A 20931-nucleotide genomic window follows, 5' to 3' on the forward strand; every position below is an offset into this window, starting at 1 on the left:
GATTTCTTTAAAAAATAAAAAACAAAAAAATGTATCCTGCAAAACCATGTCAAGCAACACAGGCTTCTTACAACAGAGCTCAGGAATATCTAGTCCTTTCCGGAGCAGCCACAGACACACATGCTCTTCGGCTTAGCCTATGGGAACAAATGATTCACATAAGAATTGAAATTTTGGACCAGGCCCGAGGAGGGGCCTGTGCCTGTGGGAAGGCATCCTGAGCGGCTGTCCTGAGTATGAGTAATCTAGCTGCTGTGGCGCCACCCCAGCTGGCCGCTGTCCAAGCACTGAGCGGAGTAATGACTAACCAGCTTCCTCTGGGAGGGAGGAAACAGTTAAGATCTTGCAGCAGCTGCAATCACCTGGGCGTGGCTCTCTTGTCTGACTTTGGCTTCAAGGATCCTGGGCCCAGGAGCAGAAGCAGGAAAGCTCTGCCACAGTGCTTCCCAGATGGCCGAGTTGGACCTGATGGCCCCAGGGCCGCTGCCCGGGATCGCAGCTCACTCCCTGGTCACTCTCAGCCCAGACTCCGGGTCAGCCAGCCCAGCAGAAGAGGACAAGGGCTCCGTGGAGAGCCCCCAGGGAGAGGTGGAGGGGCCGGGCGCTGGCTCCCAGGATGGTGGCGGTGGTGAGGAGGAGATCCCATGTGACTTCTGTCTGGGGGCCCAGAGGGTGAAGGCGGTGAAGTCCTGCCTGACCTGCATGCTGAACTACTGTGAGGAGCACCTGAGGCCGCACCAGGAGAACAGCAAGCTGCACAGCCACCAGCTGACGGAGCCTGTGAAGGACCGGGACCTGCCCACCTGCCCTGCCCACCACAGCCCGCTGGTCGCCTTCTGCCGCCCGGATCGCCAGTGCATCTGCCAGGAGTGTGGCCAGGACCAGCACAAGGGCCATGCCTCAGTCTCCCTGAATGTTGCCCGCAGGGACAAGGAGGCAAGTGCCGGGGTCCACTTGGGAGAGGGAGGTAGGGGGGTGCTGTGCCCGGGAGGGGCTGAGCCACACTGCAGCTCCCAGGGTGCTCACTTCACTTCTGAGCTCTGGGTTCACCTGAGAAGGACATTACCCCAGTAGCCGGCAGCACCCAGTGGCAGTATCTATTTCATTTGGCTTTGGAAACTGAAGTAGGTCACTCTGCCCCCATGGAAGTCCTGCTGCCTCTGTTCTGGCTCTGCCTGTGTCTCTCTCCTCATGCTGGCTTGTTTCCTGCTGTTTTTCACGCCGCTGCCGTCATTGTTACATGTTTGGATGTGGGGTGCAGAAGCTGTGGGGCTTGGGGCAGAGATGGTCCCTTTTGCCTAGGTCTCTGTGGCAGTCAATGAAATGTAAAGCTTGGCATAAATTCAAGAAAAAAGCATCAAACCTTTCCCCTAATTTCTCTTCTTCCCTCTCCCCCAAACAGACCAGTAGAAAGTGCCCCCCTAGAGGTACCCAGGGTGAAATTCAAGAGCTTGAAAAGGGCTAAGATAACATAGAGTTGGAAACTTACCTCCAGGCACAATGTCAAGGATGCTTGACTCTGGGAAAATACAAGTTCCTTATCAGATAGAGGAATCAGGAGAGATAGAAACATCATACTCATAACCTATAATTTTATTCACATCAGATAGGGAAACTGTTTCTAGAACAACTAGCCCTAAAGCTGAGAGCCTAGCGTTCTTGGGAATGGATTTAGCAACTTTGTGTACTTTGTTTCTCAGCCTTGCACTTCCCAGTGAGGAAGTGCAGTTGCTTTTGTCCCACATTTCCTTGTATCCGAACTGCTGGTGGTTTCTGAGCTGCTCACTGCTCATAGGGCAGGCCTGTCTTGTCAGTCAGGAGGCTTCTGGGAAGGGTAGTTTACTTGTCAGGCCCCTCCCCCTGCCCTTTCTTAGGCATAGATCCCATTAGTGTTAGTGGGAATTGTTTTGAAAAGCGCTGTAGCCCAGATGCCAGTGAGTCTCTGTTTCCAACTCTGGGAGCCACTCGACAGTGGTTTCTAGAGTTTCCAGTGTCAGGGAAACTCCCTACTTTCATAACCGTGAACAGGCTCTGCATGAACAGATAGTCAGGTCAAAGGGAAAAGCTCATATAACTGAGGAAATTAGTCTCTACTGAGCACTGCTACGTGCTAACTGCTCTCCGTGGATTTTCCCACCCAGTCCTCAAATAACTCTATGAGGTGGCGATCTTTTGTCTCCACATTAGTCTAAACTCGCACAGATGACTAAGTCATGGAGAGAGGAGTGAAAGCTCCTGGGAGCCACCCCACTGGAGGAGCCCGAGGGAAGGACCCCAAGATCACAATATGATAACCTGACTTTATTTTGTACTAACAACCTACCACACATATAATAGAAATAGTAAGACAAAGTGCACTGCTTTTTCCTTTGGGTATATGTCTGGATTTAATTACACTTTACTGGCAAAGTGGTGTATGTACATGTTGAAAATCAGTCTCCACCAAATACTGCAATAGATTATACAAGAAGACGGTTCCACCCCCATCGTGCATCTCCATCTCCCTCCCTGGAGGCAAACGCCACCATCTACACTTCCTTCTGTTTTCTTTTTTAAATTTAATTGAAAAATTTTTTTAATCCTCACCTGAGGATATTTTTTTCCATTGCTTTTCAGAGAAAGCGGAAGTGAAGGAGGGAAATGGAGAGAGGGAGAGAGAGAGAGAGAGAGAGAGAGAACTCAAACATCCATGTGAGACACATCCATTGATTGCTACTGGCTGACTCCCTCACACACCCCAATGGGGGACTTGGAGCAAACCTACAACCCAGGTGTGTGCCCTTGTCTGGACCTTCAGTGTGTGGGCCAAATATGCTAACCACTTAGCTCACTGGTCAGGGCCCTTCTGTTTTTTTTAAGGAATGTTCTATGCCTGTAGCAGCATAGACACAATATGCATTTTAAACGTAGTGTACACTGATGCATTACAGAGACTTAGGGTAACTGCAATTCTGAGCAAAAAGTTGTGTAGAGCATGTGTGGATCCCCAAATTCAGACGCCCTAAGAGTGGTTCTCAACCTTCCTAATGCCGCGACCCTTTAATACAGTTCCTCATGTTGTGGTGACCTCCAACCATAAAATTATTTTCGTTGCTACTTCATAACTATAATTTTGCTACTGTTATGAATCGTAATGTAAATATCTGATATGCAGATGTATTTTCATTGTTCATTACCCACAGGTTGAGAACTGCTGCAAGGGAACTGGTAGGATAAAGTAAAGACAGCTGGGTAGGGGTTCTAGGGAAGGTTTTAGTGCTTAAAAGCAATCATGGTGTTCAACACAGTGCGACAGCCCCAGACCCCAGATTTTTGGCGATGGCCCTAATTCACAGGCTCAGCTTTCTGGTCTGCCTAACAGAGTTCTTGTCCTGCCCACCCTGGGTCCTTGTTTTCAGCTCAAATAGTCAGTTTACTCTGTAAGTGGCAGCCATGCTCTAGATGGCTTTGCCAAATCTTAGGAGCCAAAAGGTTTCCTGCCAGGGGCCCAAGGTACTAGCCCAGAAGACCCAGTGCCTCAAAGAGGCTGCAACTGCCAGCAGGATTATTTTGAAAGTTTTATTAGAAATATTAAATTCCCTTCAGCTGGCCCAAACCTGCTGGCATCACTTGCTGAAGGTCACTTTGGATCGTGTTAAGGGCTAATTACTCAAGCAAGCATGTTGTGCATAGAAAACTGTAAATAGCATGGTCAGCTATGAGGACACAAAGTAGCTGAAATCTGGCATCAGTGCAGAGCAACTTACATCTCAGTTAACCAAGGGAGCCCTTTCGGAAGCTCCCACAGCCTTTAGCTATCCCAGGGAACAAATGCCGAGTTTGGGGAGTTCTGGGTGTTCTTTGATTATTTGTTCCATGAGGACACAAAGTAGCCGAAATCTGTCATCAGCGCAGAGCAACTTACATCTCAGTTAACCAAGGAACCCTTTCGGAAGCTCCCACGGCCTTTAGCTATCCCAGGGGACAAATGCCAAGTTTGGGGAGTTCTGGGTGTTCTTTGATTATTTGTTCTATTCTGCTAGACTCTTCCTAATGGGGACCTCAGCACTTCCTTTTGCTCCAAACCAGCTTCCCAAGGCCCCTTCACTTCTAAGAGCCTCTGGTCTTACTTCCTCTCCCGCCTCCCCATCTCAGGGGAGCTGTGCAGCGAGCTGTGCTAGGTGCATGCATGGGAAAGTGTGCACTCTCTCTGACTGCTGTCCTGTTTGTTCTGCCCCAGGAAATGCACAAGGTTCTTTCCTGTTTTTCCTCAAGTTTATCACTTATTATGGAGTGCTTCCTCTGGGCAGTGTCCTCATGGCTGACCATGCTATTTACCCTGTCTGTCCTTAGGAACAGGAAGCCAAGGCACATTCTGTGGCTCCCTGGAATGCCAAAGGGCTGGGCAACACAGCTGCCACGCGATCGAAGAGGGCGTGGTCGTGGCGCTGAGGTCAGGCAGGCAGGGTTCTTGAGGGAGGGAAGACTGATCTGGGCCCTGACTCAGATCTCGAATTCCATTAATGACGGGCCATCGCACTCAACCTCAGCACTGGTTCCGGGAGCTCAGGACTGTGTGCTGCCCGCAGACACAGCCTCCGTGTGGAATGGGAGCCCAGTTTCTGAGAGCCCCGATATCAGTGCATCTCTGGGAAGCAGTGGACCAGCGTCGCTCACAGCCTGTTTGCTGGCATCCGGGAGGCAGTGAGCGAAGGCCTCTCAGGAAAAGAATTTCTCCTAGACACTTTGAGGAGTGCCTTGGACTCAGTCTTATGTCACTTGTTTTTCTTAAACATTCCACCAGGCTGCACGGTATGTCTTTCAAGAGCAGGGAGGATGTCTTAGTTCACTGGGCTGGCATGTGGCCGGTTCTGACCGATGACTGAGGAGTGAAGTCAGGTGGGAACCAAATGCAAACACTCCCGAAGGACCAGCATCCTGTGGTGGGAAGTACCAAGGAACGACCACCATCCGGAATGTTCTGCTCTTTTCTTGTATTCTCTGCTCTTCCTATTTGCATCTCTAATCTGGTTCCTGGCCACGGAGCTCTGGGTGGCCACCTTCACCCTGTAGATAGAAACGAGGACAATTCTGTGACATAGTCCTGTGGCCCTGCACCAGAGGGGATACGAAATGACTTGATGAAGATAGTACAGGCAGCAACCAGGTCTCCAGAGCCCAGATTCAGTGCCTTTTGCACATTTGTCATTGCCCCGCTGAAGCAGGTTGTACAGGCAGCAACCAGGTCCCCAGACAGACCCCAGATACGGTGCCTTTTGCACATTTGTCATTGCCCCGCTGAAGCAGGCAGGACTCTGTGCCCTTCAACACTGGGCTGTCTCCACCATTGACACTGCTGTCCTGCTCGGGCGCCCTGGCCTGAGATGTGTATGGCTGGCATCATAGGAAACCCTGAAGCCAGAGTCTGAGCCACCCCATCATTTTCCAGGAGGAGGAACAACTGGAGATACTGGTTTCTCAAAGTGACCCCACCTTTTGTGGTAAACAGGAGTGACTTCTCTTGGGGTGACTCACTCAGAGAGGTCACCATTAGGTTCGTAGGAACCTTTTTCTCCTTTTATGGTGGTTTGCAGAAGTGAGAGAAGTGCCTCCCTGGAGACTCTCTGGGGTCTCCCTGTGGCTCTGGCTCACACCAGGGCTCACTGCTTCACCACATTCTCACATTGCCAGGCTGCTCTGTTGTATCTGTGTCCACTTTTAAACAGCGGCTCATGTTCCTTCCCCTCCTCTGGAAAAGGTCGCTGTGTAAACCTTTTAGACCAGCAATCGCCAACCGGTGGTCCACGGACCACTGGTGGTCTATGAGGTCTGAAAGGTTGGTGACCACTGTTTTAGACAGATCAAGATTCCACAAGTGCCCCCAAATAGACCAGATCCCCTCCCCCATCCTCACTCCTGGGCATCAGGTCTCAGGAGTGGGAGGGAGGTCACTGGGGCTCCCTCGGCTCCAAGTCAGCGCCCCAGAGCTGAGCAAGCAGCACCTGCCTGCCAAGGCTCCCTCACTGGGAGGCCTGGTGTCCCCCAGGTTTCAGTGGGAGAAAGGAGAGGCACTTCATTTGTAGCCTCTGAGTCCTATTAGGGCACAATGACTCACAGCTTTGAAAGCAGACAACCTATTAAAAGCAATTATAGCTAAAGCTATTCTTTTTCTTTTTTGCTGTCTCATGCCCTTGTGGAAGCAGGAAAGTGAGAGGGCCTTGAAAGTTTTCAAAGGCTTATGTTTCATCCCTTGGCACATTTTGTGGCAGATAGTGCTTAGGGTGTCCCAGGAGATGAAGCTGGGCAGTGGGGTCAAACCGAGGTTCCCAGGTGGGCACTTGCCTCGCTGGTTCACTAGACCTGCCTCCAGGAGTGAACAAGAATGCGAGGTGGAAAGCAGCTGTGGCAGCAACAATACTAAGGATACTGACGAAGGTGACGGCATCCCTGGCATTGATGCAGCATTTACAATGCTCCAGCTACTGTGCAGAGTTCTTATTAACACAGGCTACCTCATTTGACTCTCACAGGAACCCTGCAAATTAGGACTTCACAGGTGAAGAAATGGAGGTCCCGAGGTGTTAAGTAGATTTTTTTCAAAGTCTCAGCTGCCGAGTAGAAAGCCTGGGGTCCCCTCCATCAGCTCCAAGCCCATGCTTCTTGTTAGGTTATTCTGGCCTAGGTCAGATGGCCTGGACTCAACTCCATAGTTCACCTTTCATAGGTAGCTTGATGTTATCATCTTTAAAATGGAGATAATGACCTTAACCTAATATGGGTGTGGTCAGGTTGATATGAGGTAATCCACATAACTGCTGAAAATAATGACAAGCCTGCACCATGTATGTGCTCCCCATATTATAGCCAATTCGTGCTGCGTTCAGCCCCAGGAGGTGCTGGCACACAGATGACCCTGGGCACCTCCATTTAGGGTGCTTTGGGCTGACTTTGAGAGCAGCTTCCGAGGTCAAACTCTCCTTTCCATGAAAGTAGGTGGAGAGGGCTATTGCTCCTGGGACCTTCTGTGTGCATTGGACTCGTTCCTACTTAATGCTGTCCTTTTCTTTTCTTAGGCTGAGCTTCGGAACACCCAGCTAGACCTGGAGCGGAAACTCAAGTTGAATGAAAATGCCATTGCCAGGCTCCAAGCCAATCATAAATCCGTTTTGGTAAGGCTGGACTGAGTCACCTGTCAGGCTTCAGTACACATCTGGATGCAGCTGCAGGCTCAGCTAGGCCCATCAGGGTTGTAGAACATGGGGCTGCAGGCCCCGGGACTCTTTAGGGTCTCTCAGCAAATGAGAATGATAGGAACAGATGCAGTCAGCTACACCACTGGGTGGCTAACCTTGCTGTTGGGATTTTCTATGAAATTAGTTTCAGGCTCAAAATTGGCAAGTGAGTTACTTTTTCATAATATAGAGTAAAAGCAAGACTAGTCCTGTAATAACAGCATTATTTTTACATTTGTATATTTTTTCTTGAGCAGGAGAAAAGGGTGCGGGGGATTGCAAGGGGTGTTTCGATAGAGCTCCAGGAATCACACATAATCTTTGCTTCTCCACCTGCATGTGTGTCACTAGTCCCATGTCTTGGCAGACAGAAAAGAGAGTTGAAAACTGCTGGATTAGTGGATGGTAGTTGTTAAGGTCAATGGTGTGCAGGCTACTTAGTGTTAGTCTCTCTGGTTTTATGACCACTTTGCATATAAACTGTATGTAGACCCAAATAGTCGCACAAATGTTTCTCATTAGTGGCAAACCAATAACCACTACTCAGAAGAGAACTCAATACACCTACCCTGTGGCAGTGAATCAGCAGCAGCATCTTTGTATAACAAGAACGATTCTATTCCATCCATCCATCCATCCACTCATCCACTCACCCATCTATCCATCCATCCATCCACTCATCCACTCACCCATCCATTAACTCATCCATGCATCCCTCCCTCCATCTACCTACCCATATGTAATGCATGTATTCATTTCAACTTAATTTTCTCCTCCTTAGTGTTTACAACTAACTAGCTCCTGAAGGGTAAACACCTCTTTTTTTACCCACATAATCATATGAAAACAAGAAAAACAATTGCCCATTTGAAGCCTTATAAACCTTCATAGATTGTTGATTTCCAGGCTTGGCATAATCTGGACAATCACACAGAGCACCTTGCCTTTTTCTGAAATGTTCTTTCATCTTCAGTCACTTAGATCCCTACCCAGCTCTCTTCCTAATTGCATGGTAACTGGGAGAGGTAGTTATCACCAGGTCACCATGTACAAGGGACATGAAGACAGAGATATGATAAGACTTGCCTGGGGCCTCCAGACTGATGGAACAGGTGAACCTGGGACTGTTGCTCCCTTGACCTAAGAATGACTCAGTACATTGGCAGACATGTGCACCATCCTCTTTACTCTATCACCTTTGGCACTTTGATATGTTTGTGGCCCCTCCTTTCCATCATCTTTATTTGTCATCATTTGGGCAGTAAATTAAATCCTTCACACATTCCATTTACATGCAAGGAAGAAGTACTTCTCCAAGGGAACGTTTAGGAGTGAGAGGCTACACATAATAGTGGAAGGGTGAATCCACCAGCATCATTTGAGGCCTCCTGTCTACAGCTCCTCCTCAGGAGGACCCCTCTAGGGAGGGGGATTTGGACCCTGAAGTTTGTGTTTAGTCTTATGCCTCTGAGCTTCATGAAATCATGCTTCTATGAGGAACCTACATGTCATCATTATAGGGAGTAAGTGGATTCCTCTCCTTTCCCACAACATCCCAGGCCAAACCAACCTTGTCTTGCTAAGGCAACAGGAAAGCAAACATCTGGCCAGAAGGACTGAAAATTATAAACTCTCTTCCTGAAGAAGAATCAGAAACCAGCCGTGTACAGCTCAAGAGTGACCCAGCTTGTTAGCACCAACAGAAATTTCTTTTTTTCCTGTTCATGTAGTTATTCCCTTCTTTTCCTCATAATAACCCCTTCCCCTCATCCTGTAATTGGGACACTGTTTGGGTTTCTGCCAGAATTGGTGTTCTCTGAGCTGCAATTCTTTTTAATTCCAAATAAATGCTTCTTGCCTCTGAGGAAAGAGTGAAAATAGGAAATATATAAAATGAAGTCACTTTCACAAAGCTGATAACATTATTAACATTATGGAGGCTGAGGCATGAGTCAAGACTCTAATCTTGTCCTAACTATCCTGGGAACTTAAACTTTCTGAACTTTCCAGTCCTGTGTCAATGCCTGGATCCCCATCTGCATACACCAGACCTCCAGGAACCCCAATTCCCTCCTGAAGGGCTCACATACCCAGGCCACCTGATATCCAAGTGACATTCATTATACAGACCACTGGATGTGGCCAGATCTCCTGGGACCCATCTTCTAGGTTACTTGGCATCCAGCATCCAGACCACCTAGCATCTAGTTCTAGGGCTAGGAGTGTAGGGCTCATTACTCATGAGAATGCAATATTTTTACTATATTTTAAGAAATCTTAACTATAGTAAAAAAGAACTTTTTACTAGAAGAGCTGAAGGCACCAGTACTTAAGGAATACCAAAGAGAAGCAGAAACCATCCACAACTTGGATGAATATTGTAAATGTGAGACTGACTGAAGGAAGGCATTTATAAGATGTTCACCTGTGAAAGATGGATGGATGGATGTCCCACATGCACAGTGCCATGTGACAGCTATCACTCTGAGTTTGTTTATCTGTTATTTGAATATGGCACTCACTCTGCACCAAACACACCCTAAGCATTTATGCCTGGCAGGATGCCATAAACTTACTTATGCTTTTGGCACTGATGGCCTCAGTGGGCTGTTTAAACAGATATAACAAAATGCTAAGAAAGCTAATTCATGCTACAGATTTGTACAAAGATGCCAAAATAATAATTTAACTACAATAAATACAACTATAAAGTACACTGAACTCTTGAGTTGCCCTGGTAGAGAATTGATTTCAGAACTTTGAATAGCAGCCCGACTGTCAGAGCCAGAAGGTGTCTGGCACACATAAAATTCACTCTCTCATCCAGTGGATGAGAGCCTAAATGAATGATGGGTACACAGTCCTTTTACATGCTGGGGAGTATCTCTTTACAGAACCCAGGGTTCATATGAGAATAAAGCTTCCTTTTACAATAGAAAACTGTTCCTTAATCTGTTTATCAGGTTTACATTTCTGTGTATTTAGCTTCGATAATGGTGGACGCCTTGCTAACCGTTCTTCGCTGTGCCCCCCGCCCCGCCCGGCCAGGTGTCAGTGTCAGAGGTGAAGATGGTGGCTGAGGAGCAGTTTGGGGAGCTCCTTGCTGCCGTGAGGAAGGCCCAGGCTGATGTGATGCTCTTCCTGGAGGAGAAGGAACAAGCCGCTCTGAGCCAGGCCAATGGCATCAAGACGCACCTGGAGCACAGCAGCGCGGAGATGGAGAAGAGCAGGCAGGAGCTGGGGAGGATCGCTGCCATCAGCAACACCGTGCTGTTCCTGGAGGTACTGCTGGGTGGGGGCAGAGGTGTCCGCACAGGACCACCAGGGAGTGAGCTGGCAGATGAGGGGATGAAGAGTGGGAGCAAGGGGGGCAGAGAGGCAGGTCTTGATTCAGCAGAGCACAGGAGAACAGGCAGGGCAGGGGAGACTTCGCAGAACCAGAAGCTGAAACCAGTCAGGGCAGATGAGTACTGCTCAGAAGAACGATTCAGAGGTTTGAGAAAGCATGTATGCAGGCAGGGAGGTTTGAGAAAGCATGTATGCAGGCAGGGAGGTTTGAGAAAGCATGTATGCAGGCAGAGAGGTTTGAGAAAGCATGTATGCAGGCAGGGAGGTTTGAGAAAGCATGTATGCAGGCAGGGAGGTTTGAGAAAGCATGTATGCAGGCAGGGAGGTTTGAGAAAGCATGTATGCAGGCAGGGAGGTTTGAGAAAGCATGTATGCAGGCAGGGAGGTTTGAGAAAGCATGTATGCAGGCAGGGAGGTTTGAGAAAGCATGTATGTAGGCAGGGAGGTTTGAGAAAGCATGTATGCAGGCAGGGAGGTTTGAGAAAGCATGTATGTAGGCAGGAAGGTTTGAGTAAGCATGCTGATTTGGGGGATTAGGTGCTTTCCCAGAGATGGGAGAGGAGGCTGGCCAGGCCTGGCAGGTGTCTGGCTGTGAGAGAACTTTGCTATTCATCAAGGAGTCACAGAAGCGGTGGAGGACTTCAGGTGGGGGAGGAGTGTGCTTTCGAACCACTGTGATGTGGTGAGGCCGGCCTGGCAGGGTGAGGCTGGAGGCCTGTTACATGTGCGGGGATTGAGGAAGGCCCCGCGAGGAGAGACTTTCATTGCAGTGCACAGTATGCAGGGCACAGGCCATTAGAGCTAGACCGAGCCCCTGTGCTATTGCAGAGGAGGAACACTTGGTTGCGCATAAATTCCATCATCTTGGGTCTAAGTAGCTGTGTAGTTTTTAGCAAGTCACTTAACTTCCCAAATTCCTCATTTATCAAAGGATCAGGGCAGAATACATAATTAGTTCCTTCAGATCCAATATCCCTAAATATAGATAATTTTTCTCTGTTGCATTTTTTTAAAAGTTCCCTTCTAGTTACAACAAATATAAATGTTTACTGTGTGAAAACCAGAAAAATATGAAGGAAAATAATCACCCATACTCCCACCACCCAGATAACCATAGTTAACCTTGTAATGAGTGAGAGAAAGAGAAGCAAAGACAAAAGTATGGATGGAATGTCTTTTTGTTAGTTCCTTGCTTTCCAATATCAAAACATGAAGAGACTATGAATCAAAATTGACCTTCATGTCATGAGTTTCTCCAAAGAGAATATACACAATTTCTTTTCATTTTCCTTTTATAGCTTTAACATAAAAACTTCAATATGCACAAAATATCTTAGATAAGTTAACTTACTTACTTTGGGTAAAAATAATTTCCTTTTCCCCAAATTGCTAGCCAGCTGACATGACAACAGCTACTGGATAACCTATTTTTTTCCCCACTGGCTACTTTTATTATGTGTGGTTCAAAATCTACATTCAATGTTTCGATGTTCATCTACCTTTCTCTCTATCAGCTCTCTGGTTTGGAGTGTTTCTTCTTTCTCACTGATCTATCTTACCATTTTGGTACAACTGCTTCCATCGCTAAGTTTTACACTGTACCCAGTCTGCTCTTCAATGCTTCAATTATGTTTGAGTTTGGATAATGTGTTACGTCTGAAAGCAACATTTCCTGATCATCACGTTGTTTTGAAGCATCACTGACTTAATGTGATTATCTCTGTGGAAGCACTTTTCAAACTCCAAATCACAGTACAAGAATGAGCGGGAATCGTGAACTCGGGCAGGGAGAGCAGCCAGCATTCCTGTCTGAGGCCTTATCCCTGCACCTCTGAGCGCCATACCGGTTCCTCCATTCCCACCTGTGGCTTATGTCCAAATTATTTTTAAAAGTCCTGAGGGTGTGAGCATAGCAGGAATATCACCTCCTTTGACTGTTGGCATTAAATGTCTTCTTGGCTCCAGTCTGGGCTGTGTATTGGAGCTGCTCGTGGGCATCTAGTATCTCTTGATTTTTAAAAACCCACTTTCCCAGCTTAAAAAATAAATGGTTTCTATGTTGCTAGCTCCTGAGCTGCACGTCTGACATACTTCCTTTGTGAAGTGCACATTGCCATTGACCCATTTTACAGCAGCAAAGGGGGACAGAATGAGGAGAGCAGCCAGTTAAGGAAACACAGAAACCAGGGCAACGCCGTGCTTCCCTCCCTGCAGGAGTACTGCAAGTTTAAGAACACCGAGGACAGTGCCTTCCCTAGCGTTTACATAGGACTCAAGGACAAGCTCTCGGGCATCCGCAAGGTCATCACGGACTCCACTGTGCACCTAGTCCAGTTGCTGCACAACTATAAGGAAAAGCTCCAGGAGTTCTCGAAGGACGGTGAGAAACTTCCTGTGGGCTGTGGTGTGTGTCTCTCAGAGTGGTTGATGGGGAAGGTGAGAGAGAGCGCCAGGGGAGGAGGCGAAATCAGGGGCACGTCTCATTTTCAAAGCCATCCTTTGGCCAGACTGTGTTCCTAATGGACAGGGCTTGATTTCATTTTACAATTGAGACCCAGATAAGGTGGGCTAGTCACATCATGCCATTGGCTGACATTTCTATGTCTCTCAGATTGCTAACACCTATTCTTTTAAGTGAAATACAGGCCAGTCTGACATCTTTTTCAGGCTATTTTGCTTGATCCATGAGAGAAATGTGGTCCAGTGACCATGGTTCTCTGAGACGTGATGAGGCTCCAGCCCCATCTCCCTCCAGGAAACCTGGGGAAGGGTGGCTGGGAAGACCTGCTTCTGAGTTCTCCTGAACACCCGGACAGGTGTGCATTCACAACTCTCTGACTTTCTAGAGGAATATGACATCAGAACGCAAGTGTCAGCTGTGGTCGAGCGCAAGTATCGGACCTCAAAACCTGAGCCCAGCACCAGGCAACAGTTCCTCCAATGTAAGTGTGAGCAGCTCTCTTCCTGGTTATTGATGTCAGTGCCATGCTCTACTGAAGCAGGAATGCCTTCTCTCACAGAGGTTTCAGCTTCTTGCAATCTTTTGTCTATCCCTAAATGGTACATTTTGAAAAATGTAATTACAATTGTTTTTAACTTTTCACTTCGAAACAATTTCAAACTTAAAAAAAATTGCAAAAAGGGGACAAAGAATTCCCTTGTACTTTTTATCCAGCTTTTCCAAATGTTAACACTTTGCATAACTTCAGTTCATTGATCAAAACCTGGGAATAAACATTGTGGATACAGTGATACTAACTGTTCTACAAATGTATTCCCGTCTCACCAAGTGTTCTAACCAATGTCCTTTTTTTTAACCTAAAGTCCAATCCAGGATCACAGGTGTTTCCATGCCTCCTTAGACTCCCCCAACCTGGGTCTGGTCCCTCAGTCCTTCTTTGTCTTTCACGACCTTGGCACTTTTGTACAGCCTTGTAGATACCAAATAGTTCCCCATGAAGTCTGGCTTGGCCAGGATTGCATGACACATTGTCCTGTCACGATGTGGTATTGACCTGCTCTGTTAGCATTATTACAACACTGCGCTGCCAATCGACACTTCATGATGGTTAACAAGCCCATGAGGTTTCATCTCCTAGTAGAGGAAGGACTGCATCTGCATGTGAAGGCTCATTTTGGTGACATGGCTAATTCATCTTTTTAGAATACGCCATTGAACTCTGCTTCTTATTATTTTTGGGGATGACCCCTGGCTGACCAACTCCTGGGCCCCTTTTTCTCCAGTTATCACATGCAGCTTCAGGTTCTGATGCCTGCCTCCTACTCCTGCCACAGCTCTGACTTTTCCCAGGATCTCTTGGTTTCCACACCGTTTCTGTGGTTTATTCTTGCCTTCTCCTGGCAGAAGAACATCTGTATTTTACAAACAGATATGATTAATACAGAAGCCAAATACCCTTCATTCTTAACATTAAAACAAAAATGACACATATCCTATTATAATCTATTTTCTTTTGCATGACAAATATATTTTTGTACACCCAATATTAACTATTTCTATGTGAGTGTTGTTATGAACCTTTAACCTTTGTAGACTCAGATGTTTCACTTTTCAAAGTTCTGGGGTTCAAATTGCCACCTTGACCAGTTGGAGCCACTTGTACTCTGGCCTCTTTCTCTTTTAAACATTGGCATTCTGCCTTTGATATCCTTAGAAGTATCATTGCTTTTAGGGCTATTCCAGACCCATTCTGGCTTTCTTGTCCCAAAACATAGAATCACCTACCCTCCAGGGAGTCCTTCATCCCCTTAAATGAGAGGAACATCTTTGTTCAATATCTGGATGCCACGGATTGCCCAAGGAGTTGGTGGTGGGTAAGAGCGATACTACGGATACTGTTGGGGCCACTTTTAGTAACAGCTGCAGACTATATGCCTTTGATGGTCCTCAGTTTACACTCATTTTTGCCTTTAATTTCCTGCACTGCTGTGTCCTTTATTCCAGGATGTAGTCTCATTGACTACTAAGAATTCCTCTTACCAAAGGAATTGGGAAAGCTCCGGGTTAAACTGAGAACTTTTTAAGTTAATGGATTTTAAAATAGCCTTTAATATGTGCATTCATTTGGCAAGTACATACTGTGCATCTTCTCTGAGCTAGAAACCCAGGAGAGAGTCCCACATAAAATGCACCTCTTACAGATAAGAAGGAGAACGAGCATGAAACAAAAAAATTATTACACATTGTGATGAGTACCATCAAGTTTAAAAAAGCCAAAGTGCTCAGTGATGGGAGTGATTCGGATCAAGGAGTCACAGGGAGCCTCGTTAAGGACAGGAATCTCAGCCGCAACCTGAAAGGATCAGTAGGAATCCCCAGACCCGGCTGGGGCAGAAATGAAATCATGGAAGGAATGGCTTGTGTTAAAGTCCTTAAGGAGGTTCAGTATTAGGTGGGTCTGAGATCAGTGGAGAGGGCAGTTGACAAGGCTAGAGACATAGTCAAGGACCCTTCATGCAGGGCCAGGTAGGTCAGGGTGAGGAGTCACTGCTTTATCCTAAGAGCAAGGGGCACCACCCAAGGGCTGTAAGCTGGGGGACATGATTCACCTTGACCTACATCCTGAAACAAACACTGTGGCTCCATCCTGGGGAAGGTATGAGATGGGGGCACGTGAAAGCAACATGACCAGCAAGGAGCCTGTAGTCCTAGTCTGGGAGAGATCCGTGGGAGGGAGTGGGTGAAGCAGTGCCCTGGAGAGAAGTGGGTGGCATCCAAAGGATTTGCTGATGCCTGTGTGTGTGAGGACGGCCAAGGTGGGGGTGAGGATGAGAGCAAAAGAAATGTTGCAAATAACTTTAGCGAGATTTGAGCAACTGGGTTCATGGAGGTGCTATCATTTTCTGGGACTGGGAAGAGATGTGTGGGGATTGTTTGAGAGTTCACCAGGCTAAATATTGGTCAGATATCAACCCCCCCCCCCACACACACACACAAATAATGGATAAAATGTGCCAACACTGGGTAGAATTGTGCCTGGTTTTCAGCACGTATTTGTTGAAAGAATGAATAAGTGAATCTATGGGTTTTATTTCTTGATTCAATTCAGCACATAATACAGGAAATGCCAAGCAATTCGAGCTTCAGAAAGACAGGAAGTGGCGTGACTTATTGAAAAGGACCTGGGACCACTTCCAACATGTGTGTGCGTCGGTTTCTCAAACAAGCAGTTCTCTGAGACACCAGCTGGATGGCCTATGATTTAACTCAATTCTGACACTGTCTACCTGGAGATGGTGTCAGATCTCACCGGCTAAGGGCTCAGTCCCAGGAAATTGCTCCTACCCAACTTCAGATGCTGTTCACAAGTAATAGGTTACCCACAACTTCCATACAGTTTGGCTACAAATTGTAGGTTCCCATGACCTCTCCTTGGTTGGATTAATTTGCTATAGCAGCTCACAGATCTCAGTTTATTACAGGACATGATAGTGGACACAGATGTACAGCCAGGTGAAGAGCTACAGATGGTGAGGTCTGGGCTTGTCCGGAGCTCAGGAGCTTCTGTCCCGTGGAGTTGGGGTGTGTCACCTCCCAGGGTGGATATGTTTACCCACATGGAAGCTCTTCGCCTATTAATGGGATTTTTAAATGGAGCTTCCTCATGTAGGCACGATCAAGTCGCTCCATTTCCTGCCCCTCTCTCTTCTTTGGAGAAGTGGGGGTGGCACTGAAAATTCCAACCTTTTAATCATGGCTTGGTCTCTGCCCCATCCAGGAGCCATCCAGAGGCCCACCCCAGTCACCTCATTAGAACAAAAGTCAGTCCTATCACCCAGGAAACTACAAGGGTTTCAGGAGCTCTGTGCTGGCAAGGGGTGGGGGCAGGGACCAAGCATGTACTTCTTATTATAAATCACAATATCACATTGTATTCCATTTTCTGGTTTGCTAACCACAGGGCAGCAACTTTCTTCCAGGGTTCAGAGCAGCTTGGGTAAGCAGAACAAAGAGATGGGTGTATTCTTATACTACGGAGGATGGTCAGGTTTGAGGTGTTCTGTTGACTTTCTGACCTACTCTCCCTGACTTCCGTATCTCCTCAGATGCCTGTGATATCGCGTTTGACCCTGACACGGCACACAGGTATCTCCGGCTGCAGGAGGACAACCGGAAAGTCACCAATACTACACCCTGGGAGCATCCCTACCCGGACCTCCCCAGCAGGTTCCTGCACTGGCGGCAGGTGCTGTCCCAGCAGAGCCTGTACCTGCACAGGTACTACTTCGAGATAGAAATCTCTGGGACAGGCACCTACGTCGGCCTGACCTGCAAAGGCATCGACCGGAAAGGGGAGGAGCGCAACAGCTGTATTTCAGGAAACAACTTCTCCTGGAGCCTGCACTGGAATGGGAAGGAGTTCTCTGCCTGGCACAGCGACACGGAGACCCCGCTCAAAGCCGGCCCTTTCCGGAGGCTGGGCATCTACATCAACTTCCCGGGAGGGATGCTCTCCTTCTACGGCGTGGAGCCCGATGCCATGACTCTGGTTCACAGGTTTGACTGCAAGTTTTCGGAGCCAGTCTACCCAGCCTTCTGGCTTTCCAAGAAGGAAGACACCATCCGCATTGTGGATCTGGGAGAGGAGCCTGAGAAGCCAGCACCAACCTCAGTGGAGGCTGCTCCTTAGACCCTGGATCCACATTCCAGACGTTTGCTAACCGCAGGGCAGCAGCTTGCCCTCCCGGGGCAGAAATCTCTGCCAGGGGTCGCTGGCTTGAGAAACATGTGGGTCTGTGAATGAGGACAAGAGTCACTGGCTTCTCCCTTCTGCTCTGTGCTGTGCTGTTCTTCGAGTTTGTAGTCATGTTCAGGTGAAAGTCCCTTTTGAATGATACTCGAGTCTCTCATCTTTGAGTGACATCCTCCTGTCTGCTCAGGTGAACGGCACATTGTACCTAGAACTGGTAACCAGGAATCTTCAGGGAGATAAAAAAAAAAAAATCACAGAGTAATCGCAATAAATTGCTAACTTTATCACGCATTTCCTAGGTCCCAGACACTGTTTTGAGTGCTTCCTGTGCATGAACCCAGGGACCCTCATACAATTCCATGGGTGGATGCTCATATCAGCCCCAATTTGAAGATGGGAAAACTATGGTCCAGGGGGGATAGTTAACTTGCTCAAGGTCACTTCGGTCACATGGTGAGTAGGTGACAGAGCTGGGGTTCAGACTTGAAGGGATGACATTAAACTTTTAACCACTATACCATGCTGCCTTCCTCACTAGATCATGGGTGTTGTGTATAAGGGAATAAACTACATGATGACCTGTTTACATGGCAACAGAGCATCCTAAACCCTCCTCTCAGAGTTTGCAAATCTCTTTACAGCCCCCATCTCTGATGAGACTCTAGCTGTGCTGTAGCAGACGGCTCACTCGTGAGTTTTTGGGACAGCAAGGATGATAAGAAGTGTGTTAGTGTAGCCAAGTCTAAGACCCCATGACTTCTGGTCAAGGGTCTCATTCCTCTCTTCTGAAGTCACCTGGAGTATGTGGACTTGTGATTTCTCTTTCAAAGGATAGTTCTTCACATATTTAAGGGTGGCTCTCACAACACATCCTCCCAGGAAATTCTTCACACTGTATTCCTCACTTTTCTTGTTTTTACATTTTATTTCCCATTTTTCTTCATGGTTTCCAGGTCTTTCACTCCCCTAGCCGTTTCACCCTCCTTTCCACAGAGGTGGAAATCCATAAGATTTATGGCGAACATTCACATTTTTTTATTTAGGCAAATGACAAACTATTTTTAAATGAGTTTCTGAGAATATAACTGAAAGTCCCTGTAGAAAATGTAACTTCTGGTTCTGTGTCAGAGCAAACCTGTTCACCCAGCTGCTGATCCCCTGGGAAAGAGGTAGGTGAGAAAAGAAAACAAAAATGTAATATTGTGATTTATAATAAGAAATACGTGCTTGGTCTCTGCCACCCCCCACCCCACCGCCCCTGTTCCTGGCACAGAGCTCCTGAAACCCTTGTAATTTCCTAAATGATAAGAGCACTAAGAGCATCTCTTGTTCTAGTTGTCTTGCCTTTGAGCAGTCTGATGTTCCTATCTGAAGAGTACATTATTACAGCATCACTTGACTTGTTTCCAGAGACCCTGTATTATTTGTATCTGAGAATATATATGGTGTAGGATTTGGCATCTTTACTGAATTCTTAAAATTTGAATTCTATTGAATTATTTTTTTACTTGAATTTTAAATTTCATTACGTTGTTGCTGCTTGCTGAGGTGGTTTTGATTAATGACTCTATTTCCAATATATTAGCTCTCCTTCCTAGCCTAAAGTCACCTATACAATTGTTGCTGTACTTTTCATCTTAAGTCTTGATCTTGTTGATACCTACATTGTTTAGGGTAGGGCCAAATACAGAATCCTGCAGCACGCAGTCAACACTCTTTGGGTTTAATTACTCGGTAAGTTATGCATCGGTAGAACTTCTGCCCCTTTATCCGCTGGACCCAAAGAAGACCCCTTTTCAGTGGCAGAGATCAAGCTAAGCACTCCTTGCTGCATCTCTATGTCTGCAGTCCTTGCTGTTCCTGTCTTGCTATGCTTTCAAAAGAGAAAATGAGATCCGCTTGGCCTGCTTTGATTTTATTGAGCCCCTGTGGGCTGGTGGTGCTTGTCACTTCTCTAAATGCTCAGAAAATATTTAATAAACCATTTAAGAATTCTGCTGTGGGCTAACATCATTTACTAGTCTGTTGTTTCCAGAATCTAACTTATTTTTCTTTTTAAAAATCAAAACAATTTTCCTGTTCCCAATTCTCCTTAATTTTTCAAAGAATAAAGCCTAGTGTTTAGTCACATTGACAAGATGTGTCTGTCATGAGTTATAATCTGTTTAGACCAGAATACTTGGCTCAGATGAAAGGAACCCTTTGGGTGTCTCCTTACCTGTTGTGAACTTTGTTCCCTCTCAGCTCTTTTCATCTGTTCTCAGTTCCAGGACTTTTCTTCTTGATATAAAAGATCAAAGCAAAATTGAGAGTTGGGGATATTTGCTTTCTTTCTGTCATTGCCTCAACTGATAAGGCTTTTTTTATTATTTTTCTTGGCTCCCAAACTGAAAATTGCCTAAAACACACAAATAATTTTTTGAAAGAAAATAAAGGCCTATTTTATATTCTCTGTCATTTCCCCAACTGTGTGTGTTATTCTTCTGTATTTACCCACCTTTATTTCCTCTCATTATGTAGACTCATTCTGGAAAGAAAAACAAACAAAAACTGAACTCATCCAGAGCTCCTTTTGGTGCCAGATTATTTGGTTCCATCACCAGATCACTTGTAACTGGAAAGTCGGAATGCGATTTTAGCCACTGCATAAATGTATTCTATGTCAACTCTTTTTTTTTTTTAATTATTTTTTTATTTTTAAGTACAGTTGCCATACAATATTATATTAGTTTCAGGTGCACAACCCAGTGATTAGACACTACATAACTTACAAAGTGATCATCCCAATAAATGTATTTCCCATCTGACATAATACATAATTATTACAATATTTATTATTGGCTATATTCCCTATGCTGTACTTTACATCCCATGACTATTCTGTAACTATCAATTTGTACTTCTTAATCCCTTCACTTTATTCACCCATCTCCAAAACTCCCACCCATCTGGCAACTATCAAAATGTTCTCTGGCCCTAACCGGTTTGGCTCAGTGGAGAGAGTGTTGGCCTGCGGACTAAAGGGTCCCAGGTTCGATTCCAGTCAAGGGCATGTACTTTGGTTGCGGGCACATCCCCAGTAGGGGGTGTGCAGAAGGCAGCTGGTCAATGTTTCTCTCTCATCGATGTTTCTAACTCTCTATCCCTCTCCCTTCCTC

General features: G+C 46.5%; 1 protein-coding gene across 1 annotated transcript; it reads left to right on the plus strand.

Moving 5' to 3' along the window:
- The first annotated feature begins 336 nt into the window (after window positions 1-336).
- TRIM16 (tripartite motif containing 16) lies at window positions 337-19907 on the plus strand. Its single transcript, XM_005857331.2, has 6 exons — window positions 337-936; window positions 7053-7148; window positions 10260-10493; window positions 12774-12939; window positions 13406-13501; window positions 17127-19907. The coding sequence occupies exons 1-6, from the start codon at window positions 451-453 to the stop codon at window positions 17708-17710; spliced, it is 1662 nt and encodes a 553-aa protein (XP_005857393.1). The 5' UTR covers window positions 337-450; the 3' UTR covers window positions 17711-19907.
- Window positions 19908-20931: the final 1024 nt, after the last annotated feature.

Source organism: Myotis brandtii, unplaced genomic scaffold (assembly GCF_000412655.1).
Source record: "Myotis brandtii unplaced genomic scaffold, ASM41265v1 scaffold1103, whole genome shotgun sequence".
NCBI classification, from domain to species: domain Eukaryota; kingdom Metazoa; phylum Chordata; class Mammalia; order Chiroptera; family Vespertilionidae; genus Myotis; species Myotis brandtii.

Bases quoted from the DNA above. Each gene is read 5' to 3' on its own strand.
- TRIM16 (XM_005857331.2), top strand. From the start codon at position 451: ATGGCCGAGTTGGACCTGATGGCCCCAGGGCCGCTGCCCGGGATCGCA. The intron at 7,149-10,259 runs GTAAGGCTGGAC...CCGCCCGGCCAG, and splicing joins CCAATCATAAATCCGTTTTG to GTGTCAGTGTCAGAGGTGAA. The intron at 10,494-12,773 runs GTACTGCTGGGT...CCCTCCCTGCAG, and splicing joins ACACCGTGCTGTTCCTGGAG to GAGTACTGCAAGTTTAAGAA.